At 42.8% G+C, this 26,791-nt stretch overlaps 1 protein-coding gene and 1 long non-coding RNA gene across 6 annotated transcripts in view; one reads left to right on the forward strand and one right to left on the reverse strand.

Moving 5' to 3' along the window:
- LOC118393626 (low-density lipoprotein receptor-related protein 4) overlaps nucleotides 1-5,431 on the reverse strand; it is a 214,855-nt gene extending 209,424 nt beyond the window's left edge. For 2 of the 5 annotated variants that reach the window (XR_004827577.2, XM_035786479.2), the window contains exon 1: nucleotides 5,156-5,431. Coding sequence is in view for 4 of the 5 variants with exons in the window: in XM_035786479.2 (XP_035642372.1) it covers nucleotides 5,156-5,210 (55 nt within the window). In the remaining variant the exon portion in view is untranslated. The remainder of the gene's footprint in view (nucleotides 1-5,155) is intronic. The other 3 variants (XM_035786476.2, XM_035786477.2, XM_035786478.2) reach the window with 3 other exon arrangements.
- On the forward strand, nucleotides 5,420-26,093 carry LOC118393627 (uncharacterized). The gene is made up of 3 exons (XR_004827578.2): nucleotides 5,420-5,555; nucleotides 25,553-25,743; nucleotides 25,953-26,093. It is a non-coding gene; the product is annotated as an uncharacterized LOC118393627 (long non-coding RNA).
- Nucleotides 26,094-26,791: the final 698 nt, after the last annotated feature.

The raw sequence follows: 26,791 nt of genomic DNA on the forward strand, positions 1-26,791 counted from the left end.
TTGGTTACTACATGACTCCAAGTGTGTTACTTCATAGTTTTGAGTAAAAATGAAGACAAACCCTTGAATGAGTAGGTGTGTCCAAACTTGACTGGTACTATATGTCTTTTATAGGTTCAGATTTGGTCCAGTACGGTCTGTCTGTGGATGTTAAAAATGTAATTTTCCTGTGTTTTATATATATTTCCACGCTATATAATTAGAATAATACTGTGAAATTGTGAAAATTATGATAATGCCCTTTTAGTGCAAGAGCTGTTTGAAAATACTTTTTTGTGGGATGAAGTTTTGGCATGCCTGGAGACAATAACCAGGCGGTGTAAGTAAATAGGCCAATAATAAATAGCTAAACCGCTCTGCCAATAACAGCTAGTTTTCAGGTTCCATATCCCTCCCATTAGGCTCGTCCAATTGGGCCCCTCACTCAGACCAGTCCCAGACAGTCCTAGGCAAAATTATTGCTTGAGAAGTGGATCTTTGCTAAGAAGCTATTTTTGTTTATTTTTGACCATTTTAATTTAAAACAATCACAGTAAGATAATTAATTGTTACACATAAATGTGAAATTGACACAAACGGCTACATCGTACCTTTAACATCAAAGCTAGGGTGGACTGACCAAATTTCAACTACTTCCATGGACGTCCGATGTCGATCGGTGCTTAGTTGGTGAGGATGCTGGTTACAGTAAATGGAAAGAGAGGGGGCTCATGGGTAGTTGTCAGTAAGAGCTAGAGCTCCATTAACTTGAGAGAGAAGCAGAGAGAAATGGATGGGCGGTCCAAAATAACTTGTAACACTCTTGGTTTAACCACAGTTATGAGCAGCAGGTAGCCTAGTGGTTAGATCGTTGGACTAGTAAATCAAATCCCGAGCTGACAAGGTAAAAATCTGTCGTTCTGCCCCTGAACAAGGCAGTTAAGAAACTGTTCCTAGGCCATCATTGAAAATAAGAATTTGAAGTTACATATCTATCTTTAATGGAATCCTCTCTAACATAAACCAGGTAGAGTCTGGCATACCTCATGGTAACCGTCATGGCCCCTTACTTTTCTCTATTTTTAATAAATACTTACCACTAGCACTGAGTAAAGCCAATGTGTCTACAGTATGTACGGTGATGACTCATTATTATACACGCCAGCTACCACAGCAAGTGAAATCACTGCAACACTTAACAAAGAGCTGCAGTTAGTTTTAGAAGTAATAGCCTATGCTAGTCCAAAATACACTATATATACACATACAAAGGTATGAGGACACCCCCTCAAAATAGTGGACTCTGCTATTTCAGCCTCATCCATTGCTGACAGGTTTATAAAATCGAGCACACCGCCATGCATACTCCTTAGACAAACATTGTTAGTAGAATGACCTTACTGAAGAGCTCAGTGACTTTCAACATGGCAATGTCATAGGATGCCTGCCACCTTTCCAACAAGTCAGTTCATAACATTTCTGCCCTGCTAGAGCTGCCCCGGTCAACTGTAAGTGATGTTAATGTGAAGAGGAAAAGTCTAGTAGCAACAATGGCTCAGCTGCGAAGTGGTATGCCACACAAACTCATAGAACGGACCGCTGAGTGCTGAAGCGCGTAGCATGTAAAAATCGCCTGTCCTCGGTTGCAACACTCACTACAGAGTTCCAAACTGCCTCTGGAAGCAACGTCAGCACAAGAACTGTTCATCGGGAGCTTAATGAATTGGGTTTCCTTTGCCGAGCAGCACACAAGCCTAAAATCACTGTGGGCAATGCCAAGCGTGGGCTAGAGTGGTGTAAAGCTCAACGCCATTGGACTCTGGAGCAGAGTCAACAAGTTCTCTGGATTGATGAATCACGCTTCACCATCTGCCCCAATGCATAGTGCCAACTGTAAAATTTAGTGGACGAGGAATAATGGTCTGGGTCTGTTTTTCAACATCAGTGCCCACCTCTAATGCTTGTGGCTGAATGAAAGCAAGACCCCAGCAATGTTCCAACATCTCGTGGAAAGCCTTCCCAGAAGAGTGCAGGATGTTGTAGTAGCAAAATGGGGACCAACTCTATATTAATTTCCATGATTTTGGAATGAGAAGCAGGTGATGTATGGTATATCCAAAACTAAAATAATTGTATTTGGGATAAACATTAGTTAAACCCTAAACCTAGGGCTGACCCCCATCTGATTTGCACCTGTCTCAGTGGACTAATCCATTGTGGAGGCCATGGGGATGCTATGGTTCAAGAAGAAGGGGAGTGCGGCCAAGATGCACAAGGCACTTCTCTCTACAGAATGCTCTCTCTCCCGCCATTTTGTTTACATTCATTGTTTCATAACTTCATTGTGTGAATTGTTAGATTGTTACTGTCTATCAATTTCCCATGCCATATACTGTATCACCAGTAGTAGCCTACACGTACCATTAATTCCCATAATTTGTCATCTACAATGTTTGTTTGGTTATGGTAATTCCTGTCAATGCATTCAATACATTATTAGTCATTTACCGTTGTCATTATTTGAGTGGACACATTGTTTGCAGAGCTCAAAACATATGCTACACTTGTGAGAAACAAGTTTAGCTTTATTTCATTACATTTACAAGTTGTCAATTTATTCATTGCTTTTTGTTTGGAGCACTCCTGTCAATGTTGACTAAGGATGTGCACTTGATTCCGCATATAGAAGTAGGCCTAGGCTATCTGGCCTGCGTGCAAATGTAGGCCTATAAATGTGCCCATTTGGGGATGTCTGATAGTATTTCAAATTTGCTTAACTCACCACAACTAATGAGTTATGGACCTCAGTTTTAACCTCAAAAGAGCAAGTAAACAAAGTTTGTTCTTAGAATCCATTGAGAAGGACGATAGTTCCTCAATGTGTTTTACAAATATGTTCAACTCTTTCCCTTTCGATAGCCACTCGTCATGAAAGGGAAAAATGTAATGCTCTGATCCAATGGAAACGTCATAAAATACCCGATTACTTCTTATCCCTTGCAAAATAACCTTCAGCTTTGTCTGTCCCGAGCTCACTGGCGTGGGACAACTGAGGGCCCAGAACATTTCATACAACATGGCAAGTTTGCTAGCGTGGTCGGACCGGACACAGTTGATAGTTTATACAATGTTTCAAGTTTGTTGCAGACAGGCCATGCATAGACTATGTGATTTATCGGATATGTATTCTTATCAAGATATATTCAACCTGCAGGCTGCAATTTTTACATAGCTGGCAATGGCAATATTTTTGTATCATTTTCATGTAGATTTAGATAGAGTTTAGATTAACCACATGATAATGATTTTTGAGAAAGACTATTATAAATTAAAATGATCCATGAAAATGTGCAAAGAAAATAATAATTAAACCGCAAATCAGTAGAAATGGTAAGACAAACTGGCACTCCCCCTGGTGCAGCCTATTTCCACATAGGGTGTGGCTATATGTTAAAATACAGCTTTGAACATTTCGACCAATAAATTGGTTGAAAGAAAAGACGACTCGCAGTCTACAAAGATTTTTTGTAGTCGGGGACAGCTCTACCCGAAACCTCAACTAAATATTGTAATGAATAATGTGGCAATTGAGCAAGTTGATACTAAACTGCTTGGTGTAACCTTGTATTTTAAACTGACATGGTCAAAACATATTGATGAAAAGGTAGCTAAGATGGGGGAGGTCTGGCAGTGATAAAGCACTGCTCTGCTTTCTTGACATCACAATCAACAACAAAAAGTCCTACAGGCCCTAGTTTTATCAGACCTGGATTACTGCCCAGTCATACTGCCACAAAGAAAGGCAAACAACAGTTGTCCCAGAACAGAGCGGCATGGCTGCCCCTTAAATGAACACGAAGAGCTAACATCAATGACATACATGTAAATCTCTCCTGGCTCAAAGTAGAGGAGAGATTGACTGCATCACTACTTGACTTTGTGAGTGGTATTGACATGTTGAACACTTAACACTTAGTTAAGACACCCATACATGACCCACAAGACATGGTCTCTTCACAGTCACCAAGTCCATAACAGACTCTGGGAAACACACAGAACTACATAGAGCCATGACAACATGGAACTCTTCCACATCAAGTAACTCAAGCAAGCAGTAAAATCAGATTTTAACAAAAAAAAGATAAAAACAACACCTCATGGCACAACGTGGGCTGTGACACACACACATTGTAATATTGGTGTATTGTACATTTGTAATAATAGAATAATAATGTAATAAATGTCTTGCATTGTGATTTTTTTTTTTTTTTTAGGATGTAGGCTGTTATGTTTCGTCGTGATGTAGGCCTACTTGTTTTAATCCTGTTTGGACCCCAGGAAGAGTAGCTGCCGCCTTGGCAGCGGGTAATGGGGATCCTAATACATATAAATACATGCTGTTCTGTAGATGGTTAAATATGATACATTCTAAACATGTCCATCATTCAGACATCCAGTCTGATATGATCGGTATGCGGCTGATTGAACGTGTAAAAGGTATACGCTTCTGCTGTTTTAAATAGCGGCTGTCTGGAATTGAAGGCAAATTGAAGACGTGCATACTCTCGTTAAATTAAACCTGTGCCGAGGATGAGTAGGTCCGTGCCAATGATTTAATCTTCGCTCAAGTATAGGCTAGCGGCAATGTGTAAACCGACAACAAAAACATTGACAGACTGTAAACAATGCGAGTGATGCAGAAAAAAAGTCTGCAATAGCCTATAATAGGCTATTTTTTGGTAATTCAAAAACAAAGCAAGCGAAAATCACTATTCCGCCAATGGCCTAAAATGTACGTATTTGCCTTAGGCTTCGCATTGTCAGGCTAGAAGGCTAATGTGACGCCTGATTGACGGACCCATCAGTCTTTGTGCAATGAGATCCATTATTCCGATTGTATTTTGATAGGGCTGCAATCATGTCACATAAAAAAAGTTATCCCCACAATTAATCTGTCTAAATTTATGCAAAACATTAACTTTTGTTGTTATGAAACTCATGCGTATTTCAAAGCAATGGACTAGAATTGAGGGCTGAAAGAAAACAAAAAACGACACGGTTGTTTGGATATCATAACATTCACTCTTCGAATCATCCTCCCGCAGACGGATATTAAACAGTGACTCCAAGATACGGTGACGTTTTTTACGAGATGACATGTTAAAATGCAACTTACCTTGACTGCGAAGAAAGAAAGTTATCATGCTACACAGCACCACAGAGACCTGCATCTTTGATTCCCTTCTCTCGCTCGCTCTCGGTCAGTATTTTTCTTTCTTATTTGCTGCAAATATTTCGGTATTATCGAAATATCAAAGAAGAGCCTTCAAATCAACAAAGACTGAACTCATAACTATATTCATAGCATGGCTGTATTTTGGTATTTAGTCCCCGCTGATACGACGAGCCAAAGTTAAAGTTTCGCTCTGCGCCCTGGAACATTCGGTCTTCAACATGTTGTGCTGTGCTCTAGATCCGATACTGGAGTGATCAAAAGGAGCAGTGGACTGTACCAAACGCAAAAAGGGGGGTTCGGCTAGAAAACGCACCGTTTCGACAAGAAACAGTCAAGCTCGGTAATTTTACTTTGATATAAGATATGCTTTCACATCAGCAACAGTATTTCGGTGTGTGTGTCCTCCTAAATGTAACTGTGTTCCCTAAGCGAACACTACATTGTTGTAAATCAACCCAGTGATTTGTAGTTTGCGTTGCCCTTGGTTTCTCCTCGGTGTGTCATTTCTAAAGTTGCAATGTATTTTTAAAGGTTGGCGGTCAGCAAATCAAAGGGTGCTTTCAAGTAACCTAGAAAGGAACTGGACGCATGAGTAGCCCAACTGTGCGCCCCATTTGCAGCACATGTTTCTCTCGGTTGAAAATGCAGACGAAAACTTGAGGCTATGGGAAATCTGGTCAGTTTCCTCTTCGTTGTTGCCAAAAGGATTGCAATCCCAAAATGGTCAGGAACCGGTAGGCTCTAGGAAGTTTGGAAGTCCTATACAACGTGTTGCAATACCACGCACACAATGTTTGGTTTGAATGGAACTTAGCAGTTCACCCCGGAAGGCAAAAGCAGCATGATTTGGCTATAAAACTCAACTCCATGGTTAGGGAAGTTTACATTAACTCTTGAGTTGAGTAGTGGCGAGGGTTTGTGGAATTCATATGGAGCCAGATAGCTGCCAAAAGGTTGAACGTACATATCGTAAAGGATCAGAAGAAAAGCCATGCATGAAACGTTAAATTAGATCTGTAAAATATACAAACCCTAAGTTATGAACATTTATACTTTAAATTCTTACATCTCCCTTTACTCAGTTACAGACATTTTTTATATTTATTTGTTGTTTATTTAACTAGGCAAGTCAGTTAAGAACTAATTCTTATTAACAATTACGGTCTATCCCAGCCAAACCCTTGCCTAACCTGGACAATTGTGCGCCCAGTCACGGCCAGATGTGTTACAGCCTGGGATCAAACCTGGGTCTGTAGTGACACCTTAGACCGCTACACCACTCGGTCCCCAAACTATGTACAAACTTTTGTCAGGAATGTGGCATCTGCAAAGGACATGAACCGAACGTAGCTTGTCAAAGTTAGCTAGTCAATCAAACTCAAGCCCATACGTTAGTGTTGCTTTGCAGCTTCCGGTTTCATTTCCAAAATAAATGTCGAGAGCTTGTTTCAGAATGGCATTCGATAACAACGTTGTACCAGCAGATGGCATGGTATAGGCTTGGGCCAAATGACTTGTGTGAGATTGATATTCTAAAGACCCAGACGAGCCTTGTCTAGAATAACCACCTGAGCTGCAAAATAGAAAGTAAATATGATTTAGGCTTATTCCACTATCTAAATATGCCATGTTGTTGTGTTATTTAATGGCAATATAATTGTGTAATACATTTTTATAGCAGCGTCGGGCTACTGTGGTGATCATGTAACCTAATGAATCACACTTTTCCCTGTATTTGGAGCACGTACTGTAAGGCCTTATATTAGGCATTTTGACTTTTGTATTTGCAAATTCCGCTCTGTATGTAGGCTTGTAAGAGCCAAATTAAACATTGAAATATTAAAGTGATAGGCTAAAGAACATCAGAGAATTTAGATCATTTCAAATGCACACATGTCTTTCAATAAACAAATGTATAAGACTGTTCTATTCTCTTTGAGTTAGTTCCTATTGCATCTCAGACAAATGACAGAATGGATGACATACTGACTGAATGAAGGATGAATTAAATGTTCAAATATGTTGGACTGATGAGTTGCACGCCTCATGCATGCTCTGCACTTTATTTTGGCTAGTAGGCAAATCGGTCTACACTAGGGTATAAAGACTATGGCTGCATACCTCTAGAAGGGAATCTTCTGAGGCTGAGGGGTGCTTTTCCGAAGATCACACGCTCTTCAACTGGGCAGCAGTATTGCGATGGAAGGGATAGCCTATACGGAGACCACCAAAGACCACTGCAACAGAGTTATTGTAAAGCGTGAGAATAAACTTATGCCAGACTTAGCCTACGTTTAACCTCACCCTTGTTAATTTCAAAGTCCATATGTTCATGTCCACGTCACCCAGAGATATTCCCATGCTGTAGAGATGCACCTAGCGGACTGAAACTTCACTGTTGTAGGCAGAATACAGCGCATGCTATCCAGACTTGCACTGGCAAACAAATCAATTACATTAGCTACCTAAATGTGAAGTATACTCAACTGTGGAGTAATAGAGAATGGAGACTTTTAACTTTGAATAAGTGCAGAATACCTCTTTCCGGTTTCTCTGACTTAAATGTTTTTTATACTGTGTTAAGCTTGTTTGTGTAGTACTCCTCACAGTGAGTTTGGTGTATGTTTTTTTTGTTGGTGAAATGGAACTGCCAAAACTCTGAAAGGTATTATTGTATGTCAGAATTGCAACACAAGATTTGTTCAAGCCTAAAATGTGCGTCCGTAATCGTAACATGGGGTTTGAATGTTCACAGATTAAATTTCACGTGTCATGTTTCAAGTATGGCTTTTATTACGATCCTAACAATTTATGTATGGATTTTCTTGTGAACCTAACGATACATGCATTCAACCTTTTGGCAGCAATCTGGCTACATAAATTCAGTTCTGACTACAAGGTGTGGCCAAAAGTTTTGAGATTGACGTAAATATTATTTTCACAAATTATGCTGCCTCAGTTTGTATAATGGCAATTTGCATATACTCCAGAATGTTATGAAGCGTGATCAGATGAATTGCAATTAATTGCAAAGTCCCTCTTTGTCATGCAAATGAACTGAATCCCCCAAAAAACATTTTCACTGCATTTCAGCCCTGCCACATAAGGACCAGCTGACATCGTGTCAGTGATTCTCTCGTTAACACAGGTGTGAGTGTTGACGAGGAGATCACTCATCATTGCTTTGCACAAAAAGGGCTTCACAGGCAAGGATATTGGTGCCAGTAAGATTGTACCTAAATCAACCATTTATCGGATCATCAAGAACTTCAAGGAGAGCGGTTCAATTGTTGTGAAGAAGGCTTCAGGGCACCCAAGAAAGTCCAGCAAGCGCCAGGACCGTCTCCTAAAGTTGATTCGGCTGCGGGGTCGGGGCACCACCAGTACAGCGCTTGCTCAGGAATGGCAGCAGGCAGGTGTGAGTGCATCTGCACACACAGTGAGGCGAAGAATTTTGGAGGATGGCCTGGTGTCAAGAAGGGCAGCAAAGAAGCCACCTCTCCAGGTAAAACATCAGGGACATACTGATATTCTGCAAAAGGTACAGGAATTGGACTGCTGAGGACTGGGGTAAAGTCATTTTCTCTGATGAATCCCCTTTCCGATTGTTTGGGGCACCCGGAAAAAAGCTTGCCCAGAGAAGACGAGGTGAGCTCTACCATCAGTCCTGTGTCATGCCAACAGTAAAGCATCCTGAGACCATTCACGTGTGGGGTTGCCTCTCAGCCAAGGGAGTGGGCTCACTCACAATTTTGCCGAAGAACACAGCCATGAATAAAGAATGGCACCAACACATCCTCCGAGAGCAACTTTTCCCAACCACCCAGGAACAGTTTAGTGATTAACAATGCCTTTCCAGCCTGATGGAGCACCTTGCCATAAGGCAAAAAAATAACGAAGTGGCTCGGGGAACAAAACATCAATATTTTGGGTCCATGGCCAGGGAACTCCCCAGACCTTAGTCCCATTGAGAACATGTGGTCAATCCTCAAGAGGCGGGTGGACTAACAAAACCCCACAAATTCTGACAAATTCCAAGCATTGATTATGCAAGAATGGACTGCCATCAGTCAGGATGTGGCCTAGAAGTTAATTGACAGCATGCCATGGCAGATTGCAGAGGTCTTGAAAAAGAAGGGTCAACACTGCAAATATTGACTCTTTGCATCAACTTCATGTCATGCCTTGGTCATTGTATTTTGTGTTTTCGTTATATGTTTGGTCAGGCCAGGGTGTGACATGGGTTTATATGTTGTGGTTCGTATTGGGGTTTTTGTAATTATTGGGATTACGGCTGAGTAGGGGTCTTGCATAGGCTTGGCTGCCTGAGGCGGTTCTCAATCAGAGTCAGGTGATTCTCGTTGTCTCTGATTGGGAACCGTATTTAGGTAGCCTGGGTTTCACTGTGTATTTCGTGGGTGATTGTTCCTGTCTCTGTGTAGTTTCACCAGATAGGCTGTAATAGGTTTTCGTTCCGTTTGTTGTTTTTGTATATGTATAAGTTATTTCATGTATCGCAATCTCTTCATTAAAGACATGAGTAACCACTACGCTGCATTTCGGTCCGACTCTCTTTCCACAAACGAAGAACGCCGTTACACTTCATGTAATTGTCAATAAAAGCCTTTGGCACTTTGGCATTATACTTCAGTATTCCATAGTATTCCATAGTAACATCTGACAAAAAATATCTTATGACACTGAAGCAGCAAACTTTGTGGAAATTAATATTTGTGTAATTCTCAAAACTTTTGGCCACGACTGTACATCAATTCTCCCAAGGTCAATCCTTTTTTTTAAAGTATTAAATACTTAAATGCTTACCTTGTACCTATGTTTTTCCTCTGTAGTGGTGTAACTTTCTTTGTTTGCATTATTGTGAAGGTCTATACACACAATGAACAAAAATATAAATGCAACCATTTCAAATATTTTAACGAGTTACAGTTCATATAAGGAAATCAATCAATTGAAATAAATGAATTAGGCCCCAATCTATGGAATTCACATGACTGGGAATGCAGATCTGTATCTGCTAGTCACAGATAAAAAAATATATACATTTACATTTACATTTAAGTCATTTAGCAGACGCTCTTATCCAGAGCGACTTACAAATTGACAAATAAAGTTAGGGAGGTGGATCAGAAAACCAGTCAGTATCTGACGTGACCACCATTTGCCTCATGTAGTGCGACATCTCCTCAGCATAGATGTGATCAGGCTGTTGATTGTGGCCTTTGGAATTTTGTCCCAATCCTCATCAATTGCCGTGCAAAGATGCTGGATATTGGTGAGAACTGGAACACGCTGTCATACACATCGATTCAGAGCATCCCAAACAAGCTACATTTCTTTTTTTATTTCACCTTTATTTAACCAGGTAGGCTAGCTGAGAACTAGTTCTCATTTACAACTGCTACCTGGCCCAGATAAAGCAAAGCAGTGCTACACAAAAAACAATACACAGTTAAACATGGAATAAACAAACATACAGTCAAAAACACAATAAATAAAAAGTCTATATACAGTGTGTGCAAATTAGGTAAAATAAGGGAGATAAAGGCAATAAATAGGCCATATTTGGCAAATAATTACAATTTAGCAATTAAACAATGGAGTGATAGATGTGCAGAAGATTAATGTGCAAGTAGAGATCCTGGGGTGCAAAGGAGCAAAAAAAAATAATAGTATGGTGATGAGGTATTTGGGCTATTTACAAGATGGGCAATGTACAGGTGCAGTGATCTGTGAGTTGCTCTGACAGCTGGTCCTTAAAGTCAGTGAGGAAGATATCTCCAGCTTCAGTGATTTTTACTATTCGTTCCAGTCATTGGCAGCAGAGAACTGGAAGGAAAGGTGGCCAAAGGAGGAATTGGCTTTTTGTGATGACCAGTGAAATTTACCTGCTGGAGTGCGTGCTATGGGTGGGTGCTGCTATGGTGACCAGTGAGCTGAGATAGCGTGGGGCTTTACCTTGCAAAGACTTATAGGTGACCTGGAGCCAGTGGGTTTGGCAATGAATATGAAGCGAGGGCCAGCCAAAGAGAGCATACAGGTCGCAGTGGTGGGTAGTATATGGGGCTTTGGGAACACAATGGATGTCACTGTGATAGACTGCATCCAATTTGCTGAGTAGAGTGTTGGAGGCTATTTAGTAAATTACATTGCCAAAGTCAAGGATTGGTAGGATAGTCATTTTTATGAGGGTATGTATTGCAGCATGAGTGAAGGATACTTTGTTGCAAAATAGGAAGCCGATTCTAGATTTAATTTTGGATTGGAGATGCTTAATGTGAGAATGGAAGGAGAGTTTACAGTCTAATCAGACACCTAGGTATTTGTAGTTGTCCACATATTCTAAGTCAGAACCGTCCAGAGTAGTGATGCTGGACGGGCGGACAGGTGCTGGTAGCGATCGGTTGAAGAGCATGCATTTAGTTTTACTTGCATGTAAGAGCAGTTGGAGGCCACGGAAGGAGAGTTGTATGGCATGGAAGCTCGTCTGGAGGTTAGTTAACACAGTGTCAAAAAAGGGCCAGAAGTATACAGAATGGTGTCGTCTGCATAGAGGTGGATCAGAGAATCACCAGCAGCAAGAGCGACATCATTGATGTATACAGAGAAAAGAGTCGGCCCGAGAATTGAATCCTGTGGCAACCCATAGAGACTGCCAGAGGTCCCGACAACAGGCCTTACGATTTGACACACTGAACTCTGCCGATAAGAATGTGGTGGATAGAGGTCTGTAGCAGTTTGGGTCAAGAATGTCTCCCCCTTTGAAGTGGGGGATGACCGCGGCAGCTTTCCAATCTTTGGGGATCTCAGACGATACGAAAGAGAGGTTAAACAGGCTAATAGGGGTTGCAACAATTTCAGCTGATAATTTTAGGAAGAGAGGGTCCAGATTGTCTAGCCCTGCTGATTTGTAGGGGTCCAGATTTTGCAGCTCTTTCAGAACATCGGCTATCTGGATTTGGGTGAAGGAAAAATGGGGGAGACTTGGGCAAGTTGCTGTGGGGGGTGCAGGGCTGTTGACCAGGGTAGGGTTGACCAGGTGGAAAGCATGGCCAGCCGTAGAAAAATGCTTATTGAAATTCTCAATTATCATGGATTTATCGGTGGTGACGGTGTTTCCTAGCTTCAGTGCAGTGGGCAGCTGGGAGGAGGTGCTCTTATTCTCCAATGGTTTTACAGTATCCCAGAATTTTTGGAGTTTATGCTGCAGGATGCAAATTTCTGTTTGAAAAAGCTAGCCTTTGCTTTCCTAACTGCCTGTGTATATTGGTTCTGAACTTCCCTGAAAAGTTACATGTTGCGGGTGCTATTCAATGCTAATGCAGTACGGATGTTTTTGTGCTGGAAAAGGCCAGTCAGTTATGGACTGAACCACGGCTATATCTGTTCCTGGTTCTACATTTTTTGAAAGGGGCATGCTTATTTAAGAATGTGAGGAAAGCACTTTTAAAGAATAACCAGGCATCTTCTACTGGCGGAATGAGGTCAATATCCTTCCAGGATACCCGGGACAGGTCGATTAGAAAGGCCTGCTCGGGGACAAAATGGCACCGTAGAGAGAACACGGTGTTTCAGCGAGCTCTCGTGGCATTCATAAATTTATATTTTTACATTAATCTCCTAGCTTGAACAAGTGGTAGAATTGGCTAAATAAGTTACCATATAATGAGTCTTGACGGCTATTTCGCAAAAATCTCCGACAACATACCCAATAGAACTACTAAGAAGTCGACCAAAACCAACACCCCTGTGGATGTGCATGAGCAGCTAGCTAACATTAGCGAAGCTAACACCATTGCGGATCCAGACACAATGGACCTGGTGATTCAAAAGATGACTTATAACATAACTAAAGTGATCGATGCTAAGATAAGAACGGTCTTGGAAGCAATAGCAGGCCATTCAGCTGAAATTCAGAGGGTTGTGAAACGTGTTGTTGAGGCGGAAGGAAGAATGGTTGCAGTGGAAACATCAACTACATCTATGGGCGCTACGATAAAAGCACTTGAGAAACAGGTGTGCGAAATGGCGGAGCACATTGACAACTTGGATAATCGAGGACCCAGATGCAATATTCGTGTTGTGGGACTCCCGGAAAATTCTGAAGGGACACGTTCAGTAAAATTCTTTGAGGAATGGATCCCTGGCTACCTACAAATGGACACTAAGGCTGGTCGTGTGAAGCTGGACAGAGCCCATCGCTCTCAAGCACCGATACCCGGTCCCAATCAGCGCCCACGGCCGGTGGTTATAAAGTTCCACAACTTCACCGACAAGCAGCGCGTCATGGACACGGCTAGAAACATCGGCTCTGATGGTAGTCAACGTAAAAGTCCAAAGGTCTCATTCTTCAATGATTATTCCACTGCGGTTGTACGAAGAAGCAAAGCTTTTGATGAGGCGAAGGCTCGACTCAGGAGAATGAAGATGGACTACGCACTGTTGTACCCGGCCACATTGAAGATTATGGTCAACGGATCACCTAAAAAGCTCTACACACCTGAAGAGGCTGCTGCGTTTATTGACTCTCTCGGTTAAATAACTTTAAACTGCACCCCCACAGCATTGGATAACTTTTGTTTATTTTTGGTTGAATCTGATCATGAAACAGTGGTGTGAGTCCTCACGTACTCCGGCTCAGTAATATTCAAAACTTTATTATTTTTCTTGCTAAAGTAATAGCCGCTATAGCCCAGGCTTGCCTTTAGGTGGAAGAGCCTCAATCTTCTTCTATTGATTTTCTTTTCCATACATATAAAGGATGAGGCTATTGAGCGCCAATGCGGAGAGTTGAAATCCCCTGCATGTTAGCTAGTGGGAAAACCCCCTTTTGGATCTTTACATGTTTAATTTTTGGGTTTAGTATAGTTTGAGTTCAGGGTTCATATCGTTTGTTTATGCTTGGTGAGATAGAGGAGAGTTCAACACATGGAAAAAGGTACCACCCCACTTTTACAGTAGGATCCAGTCTGGATATTGAATGGTCAAGATACAATGGCAGGTAAGGTATTTCTAGACTTTTCAGAATTAAACTCGGACACTGCAGTGGTTGGAGGAGATTTTAACTGCTTGTTGAACCCCCTTATTGATAAGTTTCCCAGCGGTATAGCTTCACTCTCTCCTCAAGCTAAGTCACTTAAAGCTATTTGTGATGATCTGGGGTGTGCGGATGTCTGGAGAGCTTTTCATCCCTCCAACAGAGAGTTCACTTTTTTCTCTGCACCTCATGGATGTCAGACTAGAATAGATACTTTTTTTATGCCCAGGACGTCTTTGCAGTCTGTTTTATCTGCTAGGATAGGAAGCATAGTCATATCTCATGCTGAGGTGATCCTGGACATAAAACTCAACGGGGCATTCAATCGGTCAAGACATTGGAGGTTGAACACAACCATTCTTAAAGACCATACATTCACATCATATTTTATTACAGAGTGTAAAGCATTTTTCTCTATTAACTCAAACAACAGATAACCCCTCACTCCGTTGGGAGACCTGTAAAGCGTATGCCAGGGGTCTGATTATGTCATACACAGCTACTAAGAGACGGAAAAAGCGTGAAAAGCAAAAAATGTTAGAGGATGAATTAGAAACTAAAGAGAAGGACTACATTATAATGCCCACTCCTGCCCTATTAAAGGAAATATCAGTCATTAGATCAACGTTAGACTCTCTCCTGAAAAGAAAATGAGATTTGTGAGGCAAAAGCTATATGAACATGGCGATAAGCCAGGGAAGTACTTGGCATACCTAGCTAAAAAGAGAGCTGACTCAATTGCTACTATTACTGATTCTGATGGTAATCATTTATATGAAAATAAATTGATAAGTGACTCATTTAAGAAATTTTACACAAATCTTTATGCCTCAGAACTGCCAAAGGATGCACCCAAATTAATGGAGAACTTCTTTTGTAAGATTGAGCTCCCTACTATCTCCAAAGAGCAGAGGTCCCTCCTTAATGCCCCTATTACCAAGGAAGAGATAATGTTCGCAATTAAGAATCTGCAAAATGGTAAGGCCCCAGGACCAGACGGGTTTTGTAGTGAGTTCTATAAAGAGTTCCATGGCCTGATCCTTGAGCCATTGCATGATATGTTTAACCACTCATTTTCAAATGACCAACTCCCTCAAACACTGAGAGAAGCCAACATTTCACTTATTCTCAAAAAGGGAACATGTCCAGAGTCTTGTTCCTCGTACAGACCAATTTCCCCTCTGAATGTGGATAGAAAATTGCTTTCTAAAATTCTAGCCACAAGATTAGAGGACTCACTGCCACTAATTGTGAAAGGAGACCAAACTGGCTTCATTAAGGGCCGTAAGTCATGCAACAATGTCAGGCGGCTTCTTAATGTAATTCAAGCCTACCAACAAAGTGCTGTGAATGGTCTTGTGCTCTCCCTAGATGCTGAGAAAGCATTTGATCGTGTGGAGTGGTCTTACCTATTATTTGCTCTAAATAAATTTGGTCTGGGGGACAACTTTATAAAATGGGTGAAAGTTTTATATGATGATCCTCAGGCTGCTGTCCTTACTAATGGGCTAAGGTCAAATAGCTTCTCTATACACAGAGGTACCAGACAGGGCTGTCCTTTATCCCCCTCCTCTTTGCACTCGTTATGGAACCACTGGCCGAGGCCCCCCTGCTATACAGGGGCTGCTCATTGGTGATGTTCACCATAAAATAAGCTTGTATGCTGATGATGTCCTGATATTCATCTCTAGTCCCGAGACTTCAATTAAATCTCTTATTAATATTATTGAATTATTCAGCGAATTCTCAGGCTACAAGATTAACCTTATGAAGTCAGAGGCTATGCTTGGTAGCCTACACTCTGTACCTAATACTTCTCCCCCCTTCCGTTTTAAATGGTCTCCCTCAGGTTTCATGTATCTGGGTATATTTGTAACTCCTAAATTCCAGCAAATGTACAAAGCCAAATTTTGTTCTCTTGTTTGATACAATAAGACAGGATCTGGAGCGCTGGAGCTCTCTCCCGATTTCTTGGTTGGGTAGAATATCCCTCTTGAAAATGAACATTTTACCTAGACTACTTTACCCAATCCAAATGATCCCAGTATTACTCTCCAATAAGGTAATAAAGGATGTAAATGGATGGCTAAGTTCCTTTATATGGAGTAAACGCAAGCCAAGACTTAAGATGGCAATATTGCGGCTGCCAAGTTCTATGGGCGGCTTGGACCTGCCCAATATCAGGTTCTATCAATGGTGTGCCCACCTTTGTTATATTTCTGACTGGATCACAAATGATGACTCCTCTATTTGGTTAGACATTGAGACTTCTCTTTCAAAATACCCCTTACATGATCTTTTATTTTTCAAAAGTTTCAAGTCTGTAGAAGATCACTGCAATAATCCCATTACACTTAACACACTCAAAGTATGGAGGTCAGTTCAACGCTTCCTGGGAAGGTCCAAACTAACCTCTGCTCTTACCCCAATTTTTAACAACCCAGATTTCAGTCCAGGATTTCTGGATGCTGGCTTTAACTTATGGCTTAATAGGGGCATACGCAGGCTAAATGACTTATTTGCTGATAAGATTTTGTTGTCATTTGAGCAGATGGTCGAGAAAGATCGACTCCCAAAGCAGGACTTTTTCCGCTTCCTACAAGTAAGACATTATATTCTGAAGAGCACCACCTTAATTGGTAACCCTGATGTGTCTGTCATTGAAATAATGCTTTTTTTCCCACAAAGGAAAATGTCTGTAAGTCTGTTTTATGATACTTTAAGGTCCTTTTCTGCTGTCAACACACAGAGGGTGAAACAAGTGTGGGAGAAAGAATTGTCTATTACTATTGACGAAGAGATGTGGGAGGACATTTGGAGATATGCAAAAACAATATCTATATGTAATCGTACTAGAGCAATCCAATTAAGAATAATACACAGATTGCATATATCCCCAAATCGCAGACATGCTTTTAGCCCCACTTCCTCTTCCCCTCAGTGTCTTAAATGCAAAACTGATACAGGCACCCTAACACATTGTTTATGGTCGTGTACCAAAATACAAAGATACTGGTCTGGTGTTCTGCAACAAATTGAAAAGATCCTAGGGGTTGATCTAGAATTGGACCCAGTTTCTTTACTGTTAGGTCTCCCTAGTAGGCATGTTACTTCTGTGGGTAAAAGGAGGCTTTACAACATCCTTAACTTCGCAGCAAGGAAAAACATCCTTTTACAGTGGATTAGTGATAAGGTTCCTTCTATTATAGATTGGCATAAGATACTATTTGAATGGGTGCCTCTGGAATATCTGACATGTACATTGCATTCTAAAACAGACCAGTTCTACAAAGTATGGGAACCTTATCTAAATTACCTAGAACCTGAGGTATCAGCTATTATGCTGTAAGGATTCTCTTAGAATGGCGGGGATCTATGTATTTCAGAACTACACTGTACGTTCCATGTGTGAAACCTAACCTCTTGGTTTAAACTGAGCTTTTTTGTTTAATTTCTGTTTGTAAGTTTGTTTAAAATGTATGTATTGAGAGACGCAATGATGGTGATGGGGTGAGAGAAGCACCGAGCGGGAAGAGGAAAATGGTGTACGTATGTATGGGTGTGTATGTATGTATGTGTGTGTGTGTGTGTGTGTGTGTGTGTGTGTGTGTGTGTGTGTGTGTGTGTGTGTGTGTGTGCGCGTATGTATGCGTATGTGTGTGTATATGCATGGGTATATGTATGTGTAAGAGGGTGCTGTTTTTCTTGTTTTTGTTCTGTGTGCTTTGTCTCTGTTGTTGTATCTCTTAATATGGGTGAAAATTGTGAAATTCCAATAAAAATACTGTTACAGAAAGGCCTGCTCACAGAAGTGTTTTAGGGAGCGTTTGACAGTGATGAGGGGTGGTCATTTGACCGCAGAACCATTACGGACGCAAGCAATGATGCAGTAATTGCTGAGATCCTGGTTGAAGACAGCAGAGGTGTATTTAGAGGGCAGGTTGTCAGGATTTGGCCAGGGTTGTTCCGGTTTTTGGTCACTAGATACCCCCATTGTGCCTTTTGACCTTTTGTTTTTCCTTGATCCCCATTATTATTTGCACCTGTGCCTCGTTTCCCCTGATTGTATTTAAACCCTTTGTTTTACTCAGTTCTTTGCTCTGTGTTTGTATGTTAGCACCCAGCCCTAGTACTCTGTGAGCGCTTGTTGATCCCGGTGGACTCTCTTGTGGAGTTCTGTTTTTTTTTGTTCTTGTTTGTTTATTTTTTAGTATCTTTTGAGGCTTTTTGTGCTGTGCCTTCCACCTTGTGGATTTACATTTTTGTCTTGGAGGATTGCCTTTGTTCTTGTGGAATTCCTTTTGAGGTTGTGGAGTTACATGTTTTCCTGAAGAACTTCACTTTTTACTTCATTAAATACACCATCTCAAGTACTGCTGTGTCTGCCTCATCTTCTGGGTTCTGCTGACTATTCGTGGCTCAGTTGGTTTAGTGACTGTTTCTCACTCCGGAGACCCGGTAACCGGGTCCTGACACAGGTTGGTTAGGATGATGTCTATGAGGGTGCCTGTGTTGAAGGATTTGGGATTGTACCTGGTAGGTTCATTGATAATTTGTATGACATTGAGGGCATCAAGCTTAGATTGTAGGATGGCCGGGGTGTTAATCATGTCCCAGTTTAGGTCACTTAACAACACGAGCTCTGAAGATAGATGGGGGGCAATCAATTCACATATGGTGTCCAGGACATAGCTGGGGGCAGAAGGTGGTCTATAGCAAGCGGCAACGGTGAGAGACTTGTTTCTGAAAAGGTGGATTTTTAAAACTAGAAGCTCAAATTGTTTGGGCACAGACCTGGATAGTAAGACAGAACTCTGCAGGCTATCTCTGCTGTAGATTGCAACTCACACCCAGTGTGAGGCGGGTACAAACATTGGAAAATGTTATAGTTAGGGATGGAAATTTCAGGGTTTTGGTGACCTTCCAAAGCCAGGATTCAGACACGGCTAGGACATCTGGTGTCGCAGAGTGTGTTGAAGAAGTGAATAAAACAAATTAACCTCTTGAAACTAGGGGGCACTATTTTCATTTTTTGAAAAATAACGATCCCAAAGTAAACGGTCTATTTTTCAGGACCAGATAATAGAATATGCATATAATTGGCCTCCCGGGTGGCGCAGTGGTTAAGGGCTGTGGCTGTGCCACCAGAGACTCTGGGTTCGCGACCAGACACTGTCCTAACCGGCCGCAACCGGGAGGTCCGTGTGGCGACGCACAATTGGCCTAGCGTCGCCCGGGTTAGGGAGGGGTTGACTCCTGTGGCGGGCCGGGCGCAGTGCGCGCTAACCAAGGTGCATGGTGTTTCCTCCGAACATTGGTTCGGCTGGCTTCCGGGTTGGATGCGCGCTGTGTTCAGAAGCAGTGCGGAGGATTGTGTATCGGAGGACGCATGACTTTCAACCTTCATCTCTCCCGAGCCCGTATGGGAGTTGTAGCGATGAGACAAGATAGTAGCTACTTAAAAATTGGATACAATGAAATTTGGGAGAAAATGGGGTACAATTCAAAAAAATTTAAGAATATGCATATAATTGACAGCTTAGGATAGAAAACACTCTAAAGTTTCCAAAACTGTAAAAATATTGTCTGTGAGTATAACAGAACTGATATTGCAGGTGAAAGCCTGAGAAAAATCCAATCAGGGAGTGACTCTTATTTAGAAACCTCTGCATTCCTATGCGTCCCTATTGAGCAGTTAAAGGGATATCAACCAGATTCCTTTTTCTATGGCTTCCCTAAAGACATAGTTTCAGGCTTTTATTTTGAAAAATTAGCGTGAGCGACAACATTGTGTAAGTGGTCACCTGGTGGCTCTCAGAGTGATTTGTGCGTAATAGACAAATGCGGCCATTGTTTCTCTCGCGCCTACTAAGAAGCCAACTGATCCGGTTGATATATTATCGAATAGATATTTGAAAAACACCTTGAGGATTGATTATAAAAAACGTTTGCCATGTTTCTGTCGATATTATGGATGCTAGCTAGGCATAATGCTATGCTAGGCTATCGATAAACTTACACAAATGCTAGTCTTGCTTTGGCTGTAAAGCATAATTTCAACATCTGAGATTACAGGGTGATTAACAAAAGGCGAAGTTGTGTTTCAATATATTTCACTTGTGATTTCATGAATATGAATATTTTCTAGTAATATTTTTTGTCTGTTGCGTTATGCTAATTCGTGTCAGTTGATGACAATTCTCCCGGATCCGGGAGCGGTAGTTCCAAAATTAAAGTAATGACGGACTGTCGTTTCTCTTTGCTTGTTTGAGCTGTTCTTGCCATAATATTGACTTGGTCTTTTACCAAATAGGGCTATCTTCTATAAATCACCCCTACCTTGTTCAAACATATTAAGAAGGAAAGAAATTCCACAAATTAACTTTTTTCAAGGCAAACCTGTTAATTGAAATGCATTCCAGGTGACTACCTCATGAATCTGGTTGAGAGAATGCCAATGTCAAGAGTGTGCAAAGCTATCAAGGCAAAGGGTGGCTACTTTGAAGAATAAAATAAAATAGATTTTGACTTAACACTTTTTTGGTTACTACATGATTCCATATGTGCTATTTCATAGTTTTGATGTCTTCATTATTACTCTACAATGTAGAACATAGTAAAAATAAAGAAAAACCCTTGAATGAGTAGGTGTGTCCAAACTTTTGACTGGTACTGTTTATATAGGCCTTCATAATAAGGTAGGCCACCTATAGTCTGATATATTTTCTGTTAAAGATAACTTGTTGATAAGAATTTGTTCTTAACTGACTTACCAAGTTAAATAAATGTTACATTTTAAAAAATCTATATCAAACAGCATCAATTAATTCCATGAAACCAATGATGTTTACACTGAGTGTACAAAACATTAAGAACACCTTCCTAATATTGAGTTTGGATTTGACATCACACCAACGCAAAACTTGATTGTTAGCTTCTGGTCTGTGTCCTGGTGTAGCTAGCTATGGATGGAGATGGGAATCTAGCGTTTCTAGTTAAAAATTATTGAGTAAATTTGTCATTTGAGCAGCTACTGAAAATCATGAAGAATTAGAGGTGGACTCCAAAATTGTGCAGGGGAGAGTAGCCACGGGGTGGGTCACATCTTTCAACACTGAGAATAGTAAGTTAAAGATGCTGTTTTTCTGCCCATGCCTTCTATTTGACGAGAGCACATATTTGCTCAACAACCCTGAAATTAAAGCTCTTTGGTCGAGTCCGGATCAACAAGGTTTTCGACCAGGCCGCAGTAATCAGAAGCACAACGAACAGGTGAAGAAACATTCTGTTTAGCTCACATAATATAATTGTAAAGTATGCAGGAAGGTCTGTAATTATATTAACGTGGCAAAAACACATGTAGACATTAATAATTTCAATTCTATAGCTTCCCAAAACATTTTTACACTGGTGGGGGAGTGCCAAGATGGAGGCGCGGTGGCTTCAAAACAGCACGTGCCAAACATTTTCTAGGAATCTTTTCCGTGAATAGAAAATATTAATTAATCACACGCATGAATCTGCTTCACTTTTCATAGGAGGTGCGTAATAGGCTCAGCCTAACCACCATGCAACATTTTCCATGAACTTCGCTTCATCACCATTCAGATGAATGCCAATGTTCCGATTCTAGATCCAGATTACCCCAACCCTGCGCCTAGCTTCAGATTATTTGAATGACCGTAACAAAGACAGTACAGTATGAAGATAGGCAGAAATAGCCTCTCCAATAGAAATCCTTGTTCCCATTTGCCATGGCAACGTTGGCTAGCTAAGCTCATGAACAAAAACACGTCATTGGGTCTAACGGTCGTCTTACGTCAAACTGCACATGTGCAGGCTGTCAAATCGGTTTAACTTGGTTGTTAAACAAACAAATACTGAGCAGCGTAATTACTGTGTGTAAAAAAAAAACACTTCACATATCCTGAACCTCCCCCTATGATGGTGTCACACACCACAACAAACTCAGTGTCACACCTTCCAGACCCACCAGGTAGCGCTCCTGTTTGACACCTTTTGGCCATAGAGACATGGCCAGGAGAGCATGGCCGGTGGCAGAGGAAATGTGTGTGTGTGTTACAGTGCCTTCATAAAGTATTCATTCCCCTTGATTTATTCCACAGTTGTTGTGTTAGAGCCTGAATTTGTCACACCCTGATCTGTTTCACCTGTCCTCGTTATTGTCTCCACCCCCTCCAGGTGTCGCTTTTTTTCCCCCAGTGTATTTATTCCTGTCTCTCTGTGCCATATGTTTCCAAGTCAACCAGTGGTTTTCCCCGTTCTCCTGCTTTTTGCATTCTTCTTTTTCTAGTCCTCCGGGTTTTGACCATTGCTTGTTTCTGGACTTTGTACCCGCCTGCCTGACCATTCTGTCTGCCACTTTTAAACTCCTGGACTCTGGTCTGGTTTTGACCTTTTTGCCTGTCCCCGACTATTCTCTTGCGTACCCATTTGGATTAATAAACATTGTAAGACTTCAACCATCTGCCTCCTGTGTCTGCATCTGGGTCTCGTCTTGTGCCTTGATAGAACAAACTGGCCATGACAGGCTCAGCAGACTTGGTCCGCCACGCTGACCAGCTCCGCCACACTGTCTCCCTGCAGGGAGCCACCATTAGGAGACATGAGGAGTTGGTACAGGGCCTTTTGGAAGGGCTCAGGTCCTTGACGGAACACCACGACCATGGGTTAAAGGCTATTATGGAGAAAATCAGGGAGTTAGCTCAGAGGCTGCCTGCCACCTCTGAAAAATTTCAGTCACCCCAGTCATTTTTCCCCTAACTGTGGAGTTTGTACAGCCTATCCCGGCTCCCCAAGAACCCTGCTTACCACCTCCGGGGTGATATTCGGGGAATCCTGGTACCTTCCGGGGTTTTCTTTCTCAATGCACGCTTATTTTTGAGCTATAGTCATCTTCGTTTCCTTCAGACCGATCGAAGATAGCGTTTATAATTACGCTATTGTCGGGAAAGGCGCTTTTCTGAGCTACGGCAGTTTGGGAACAACAATCTGCCATTTGTGGTCATCTAGAGGAATTCATGGCAGAAGTGAGAAAGGTATTTGAATCTCCGGTTCCCAGGAGAAAGAAAGGCAGCCAGTAAACTGCTTGTCTTACATCAAAACTCCCCTAGTGTGGCAGACTATGAGGTGGACTTTCGCACGTTGGCCGCCGAGAGTGCCTGGAATCTGGAGTCTCTTTTCGATACTTTTATGCACGGATTATCTGAGGAGCTTATGGATGAGCTAGTTGCTCAGGAACTGCCGGTGGACCTCGACTCCCTTATCGCCTTGACCATTAAAATTGATGGACGCCTAAGGGAACACAAGAGTGAGAGGAGGTCTGGTCTTGGGCACACTTGTGCACCCGATATGGCACATTCACCTCCTATGAAGATCTGAAGGCAGCTCTTCCGAGATGAGTCAAGGCCACCCGAGTTCTCTCGTGAATCTACGACGGGTGAGTTGGACACTCCTGAGCCTATGCAGTTGGGAAGAACTAGGTGAAGGTGGAAGCAGTGGTGGTTTGGCCTTGACCAACGTCCAGGGTGCAGTTGTAATGGCTTCTTGGTTTTGCAAACTTCGACCACCCGTTTCATTTGGGACTACATCACCCTGGCCACCTCCCTCTTGGCACTCACCTCTCCCAAGGTACCGTTCAAATAGTCTCCAGCTGTCTACAAAGCATTTGTTGACCTGAAGCATCGGTTCACAGCAGCACCCATCCTCATCTATCAGGACCCCTCGCATCAATTTGTGGTGGAAGTGGATGCTTCAGATGTTGGAGTGGGGGCCATCCTGTCCCAGCGATCTGCCCAGGACCAGAGCTTAATCCCTGTGCCTTCCTGTCCCATTGTCTCAATCCTGCTGAAAGGAACTAGGATATTGGCAACTGAGAACTCCTGGCGGTGAAGATAGCGTTGGAAGAGTGGAGGCACTGGCTGGAAGGAGCAGAACAGCCATTCCTGGTCTGGGCCGACCATAAAAACCTGGAATATCTCCGTAAAGCCAAGCACCTCAACTCCAGGCAGGCCTGGTGGGCCCTCCTGTACACCAGATTTAACTTCACCATCTCCTACCACCCAGGGTCAAAGAATGTGAACATCCTTGACCTCTGAAACCATTCTCGATACCTCATGCCTTGTTGTCACTGTGGATTGGGGTACTGAGAACCTGGTCCGCGAGGTACAACACTCCTAGCCTGGACCTGAAGGGGGCCTGGCTAACAAGCTGTTTGTCCCTAATCCAGTCCGGTCCCAGGTCCTGGAATGGGCTTATTCCTCCAGGCTGACCCGTCATCCAGGGTCCCGTTGTACACTAGCCTTCCTTCAACAATGTTTCTGGTTGCCCACAATGGTCCCTGACGTCTCTGCCTTCGTCACTGTATGCACAGTGTGTGCTCAAAACAACAGTCCGCTGCAAGCTCCTTATGTCCTCCTACAGCCCCTACCGGTTCCTCATCGTCCCCTGTCTCATATGTCACTGGGCTCCCCCCATCTGATGGCAACACTGTTTACTGACGGTAGTCGACCGGTTCTTCAAGGCCACCCATTTCATCCCTCTCCACAAACTACCTTCTGCCAAGGAGACAGCCCAGCTTATGGTGCAGCATGTCTTCCGGATCCATGGACTCCCGGTAGACATGGTCTCCGATTGGGGTCCTCAGTTCTGGAAGGCATTATGTGCCCTTATTGTGTCGTCGGCCAACCTATCATCCAGATTCCATCCCCAAACTAACGGTCAGTCGGAGCGAGCCAACCAAGACCTGGAGACCACCTTAATGTGCCTGGTCTCAAACAACCCCACTACCTGGAGCCGTCAACTGGTCTGGGTGGAGTACACCCGGGACACTCTTCTCAGTTCTGCCACGGGACTGACCCCATAGAGCACTCGAAAGGGGAATCAGCCTCCACTCTTCCCTGAACAAGAGCAGGAGGTCAGAGTACACTCGGCCCAGATGTTTGTCCGCCGCTGTCGACGTAGCTGGAGAAGAGCCAGGGCGGCCATTCACAAAACCAACTCCAGGTATCGTCGACAAGCGGACTGTCGCCGGACCCCAGCTCCCCGCTACTGCAGAGGGTATGGCTGTCCACATGGGACCTGTCCCTTTGGGTAGAGTCCCGCAAACTGTCCTATCATTTCATTGGACCCTTTTCCATCTCTAGAGTCCTGAGTTCCACTGCTGTTCGTCTTGTGTTACCCCATACCCTCCGTATTCACCCTACCTTCCATGTGTCTAAGATTAAGCCTTTGTCTCACTGTTCTTTATCTTCTGTCCCAAGGCCCCCCCTCCTCGTGTAATTTACCGGCCTACACGGTAAAACGACCACGGGCAGGAGTTTCCAGTACCTGGTTGACTGGGAAAGTTAGGGCCCGGAGGAGAGGTGCTGGGTTCCCTCTAGAGACATCCTGGATCCAGCCCTCATCACTATCTTCCACCGCCGACACCCCGTTCTACCGGGTATGCGTCCAGGTAGGACGCCAGGTGGGGTCCCTGGGGGGGTAATGTCACACCCTGATCAGTTTCACCTGTCCTCATTATTGTTTCCACCCCCTCCAGGTGTCGCTTGCTTTCCACAGTGTATGTATCCCTGTGTTTCCTGTCTCTCTGTGCCAGTTTGTTTTGTATGTTTCCAAGTCAACCACCGTTCTCCTGTTTTTTTTGCATTCTCCTTTTTCTAGTCCTCCCGGTTTTGACCCTTGCCTGTTTCTGGACTCTGTACCCACCTGCCTGACCTTGACCACGAGCCTGTCTGCCACTCTGTACCTCCTGGACTCTGATCTGGTTTTGACCTTTTTGCCTGTCCACAACTAGTCTCTTGCATATCTCTTTGGATTAATAAACATTGTAAGACTCCAACCATCTGGGTCTCACCTTGTGCCTTGATAGGATTCAATATTTTTTTTCTCATCCACCCACACACTACCCCATAATGACAAAGTGAAAACAGGTTTCTAGAATTGTTTGCAAAATGTACTGTAGTAATAAGACAGCTGTGGGTTACAAAAGAAAGAAACAGGGAATTTAGTCTTATGACCACTAGCATGCTCACGAAGTGACCGGAGACAAGACACACCATAATGAACGTTGGCCGTGCATAGTAGATCACCTGTTGGTGATTCTTCAGGAAATGAAAATAAAATGAATACCAATGTTCTATGGTCTATAGGACAGCTATCCTTTGCTTTTAACTGTTCATCGGCACGTTCTGTTTTGTCCTTAACTTCCACAATCAGTCAGTGTACAGATGTAGGATCTTAATTTGATCACCCTGTTGCAGGAAAACTCTAGGAGAAGAGCAGCCTGCTGGTTTTAGTGGGTGGATAGAGACATTAACCTGATTAAGAAGGGATATCACACATGGCAAAAATTGTCTAGTCCAGTTTCTTCTTCAAGCAGGTGCCCTAAACCTGCCCCCCGGAGGGGAGTAGTTCAAAGTCAAGGTGCAGGCCGTGGCTTGGGTCTGAAATGGTTTCGTGAGCCTTGCTGAGGGCCCTAACCTTGAAGATTTCATCCAAGC

This window comes from Oncorhynchus keta, chromosome 14, assembly GCF_023373465.1.
Source record: "Oncorhynchus keta strain PuntledgeMale-10-30-2019 chromosome 14, Oket_V2, whole genome shotgun sequence".
In the NCBI taxonomy this organism is placed as follows: Eukaryota; Metazoa; Chordata; class Actinopteri; order Salmoniformes; family Salmonidae; genus Oncorhynchus; species Oncorhynchus keta.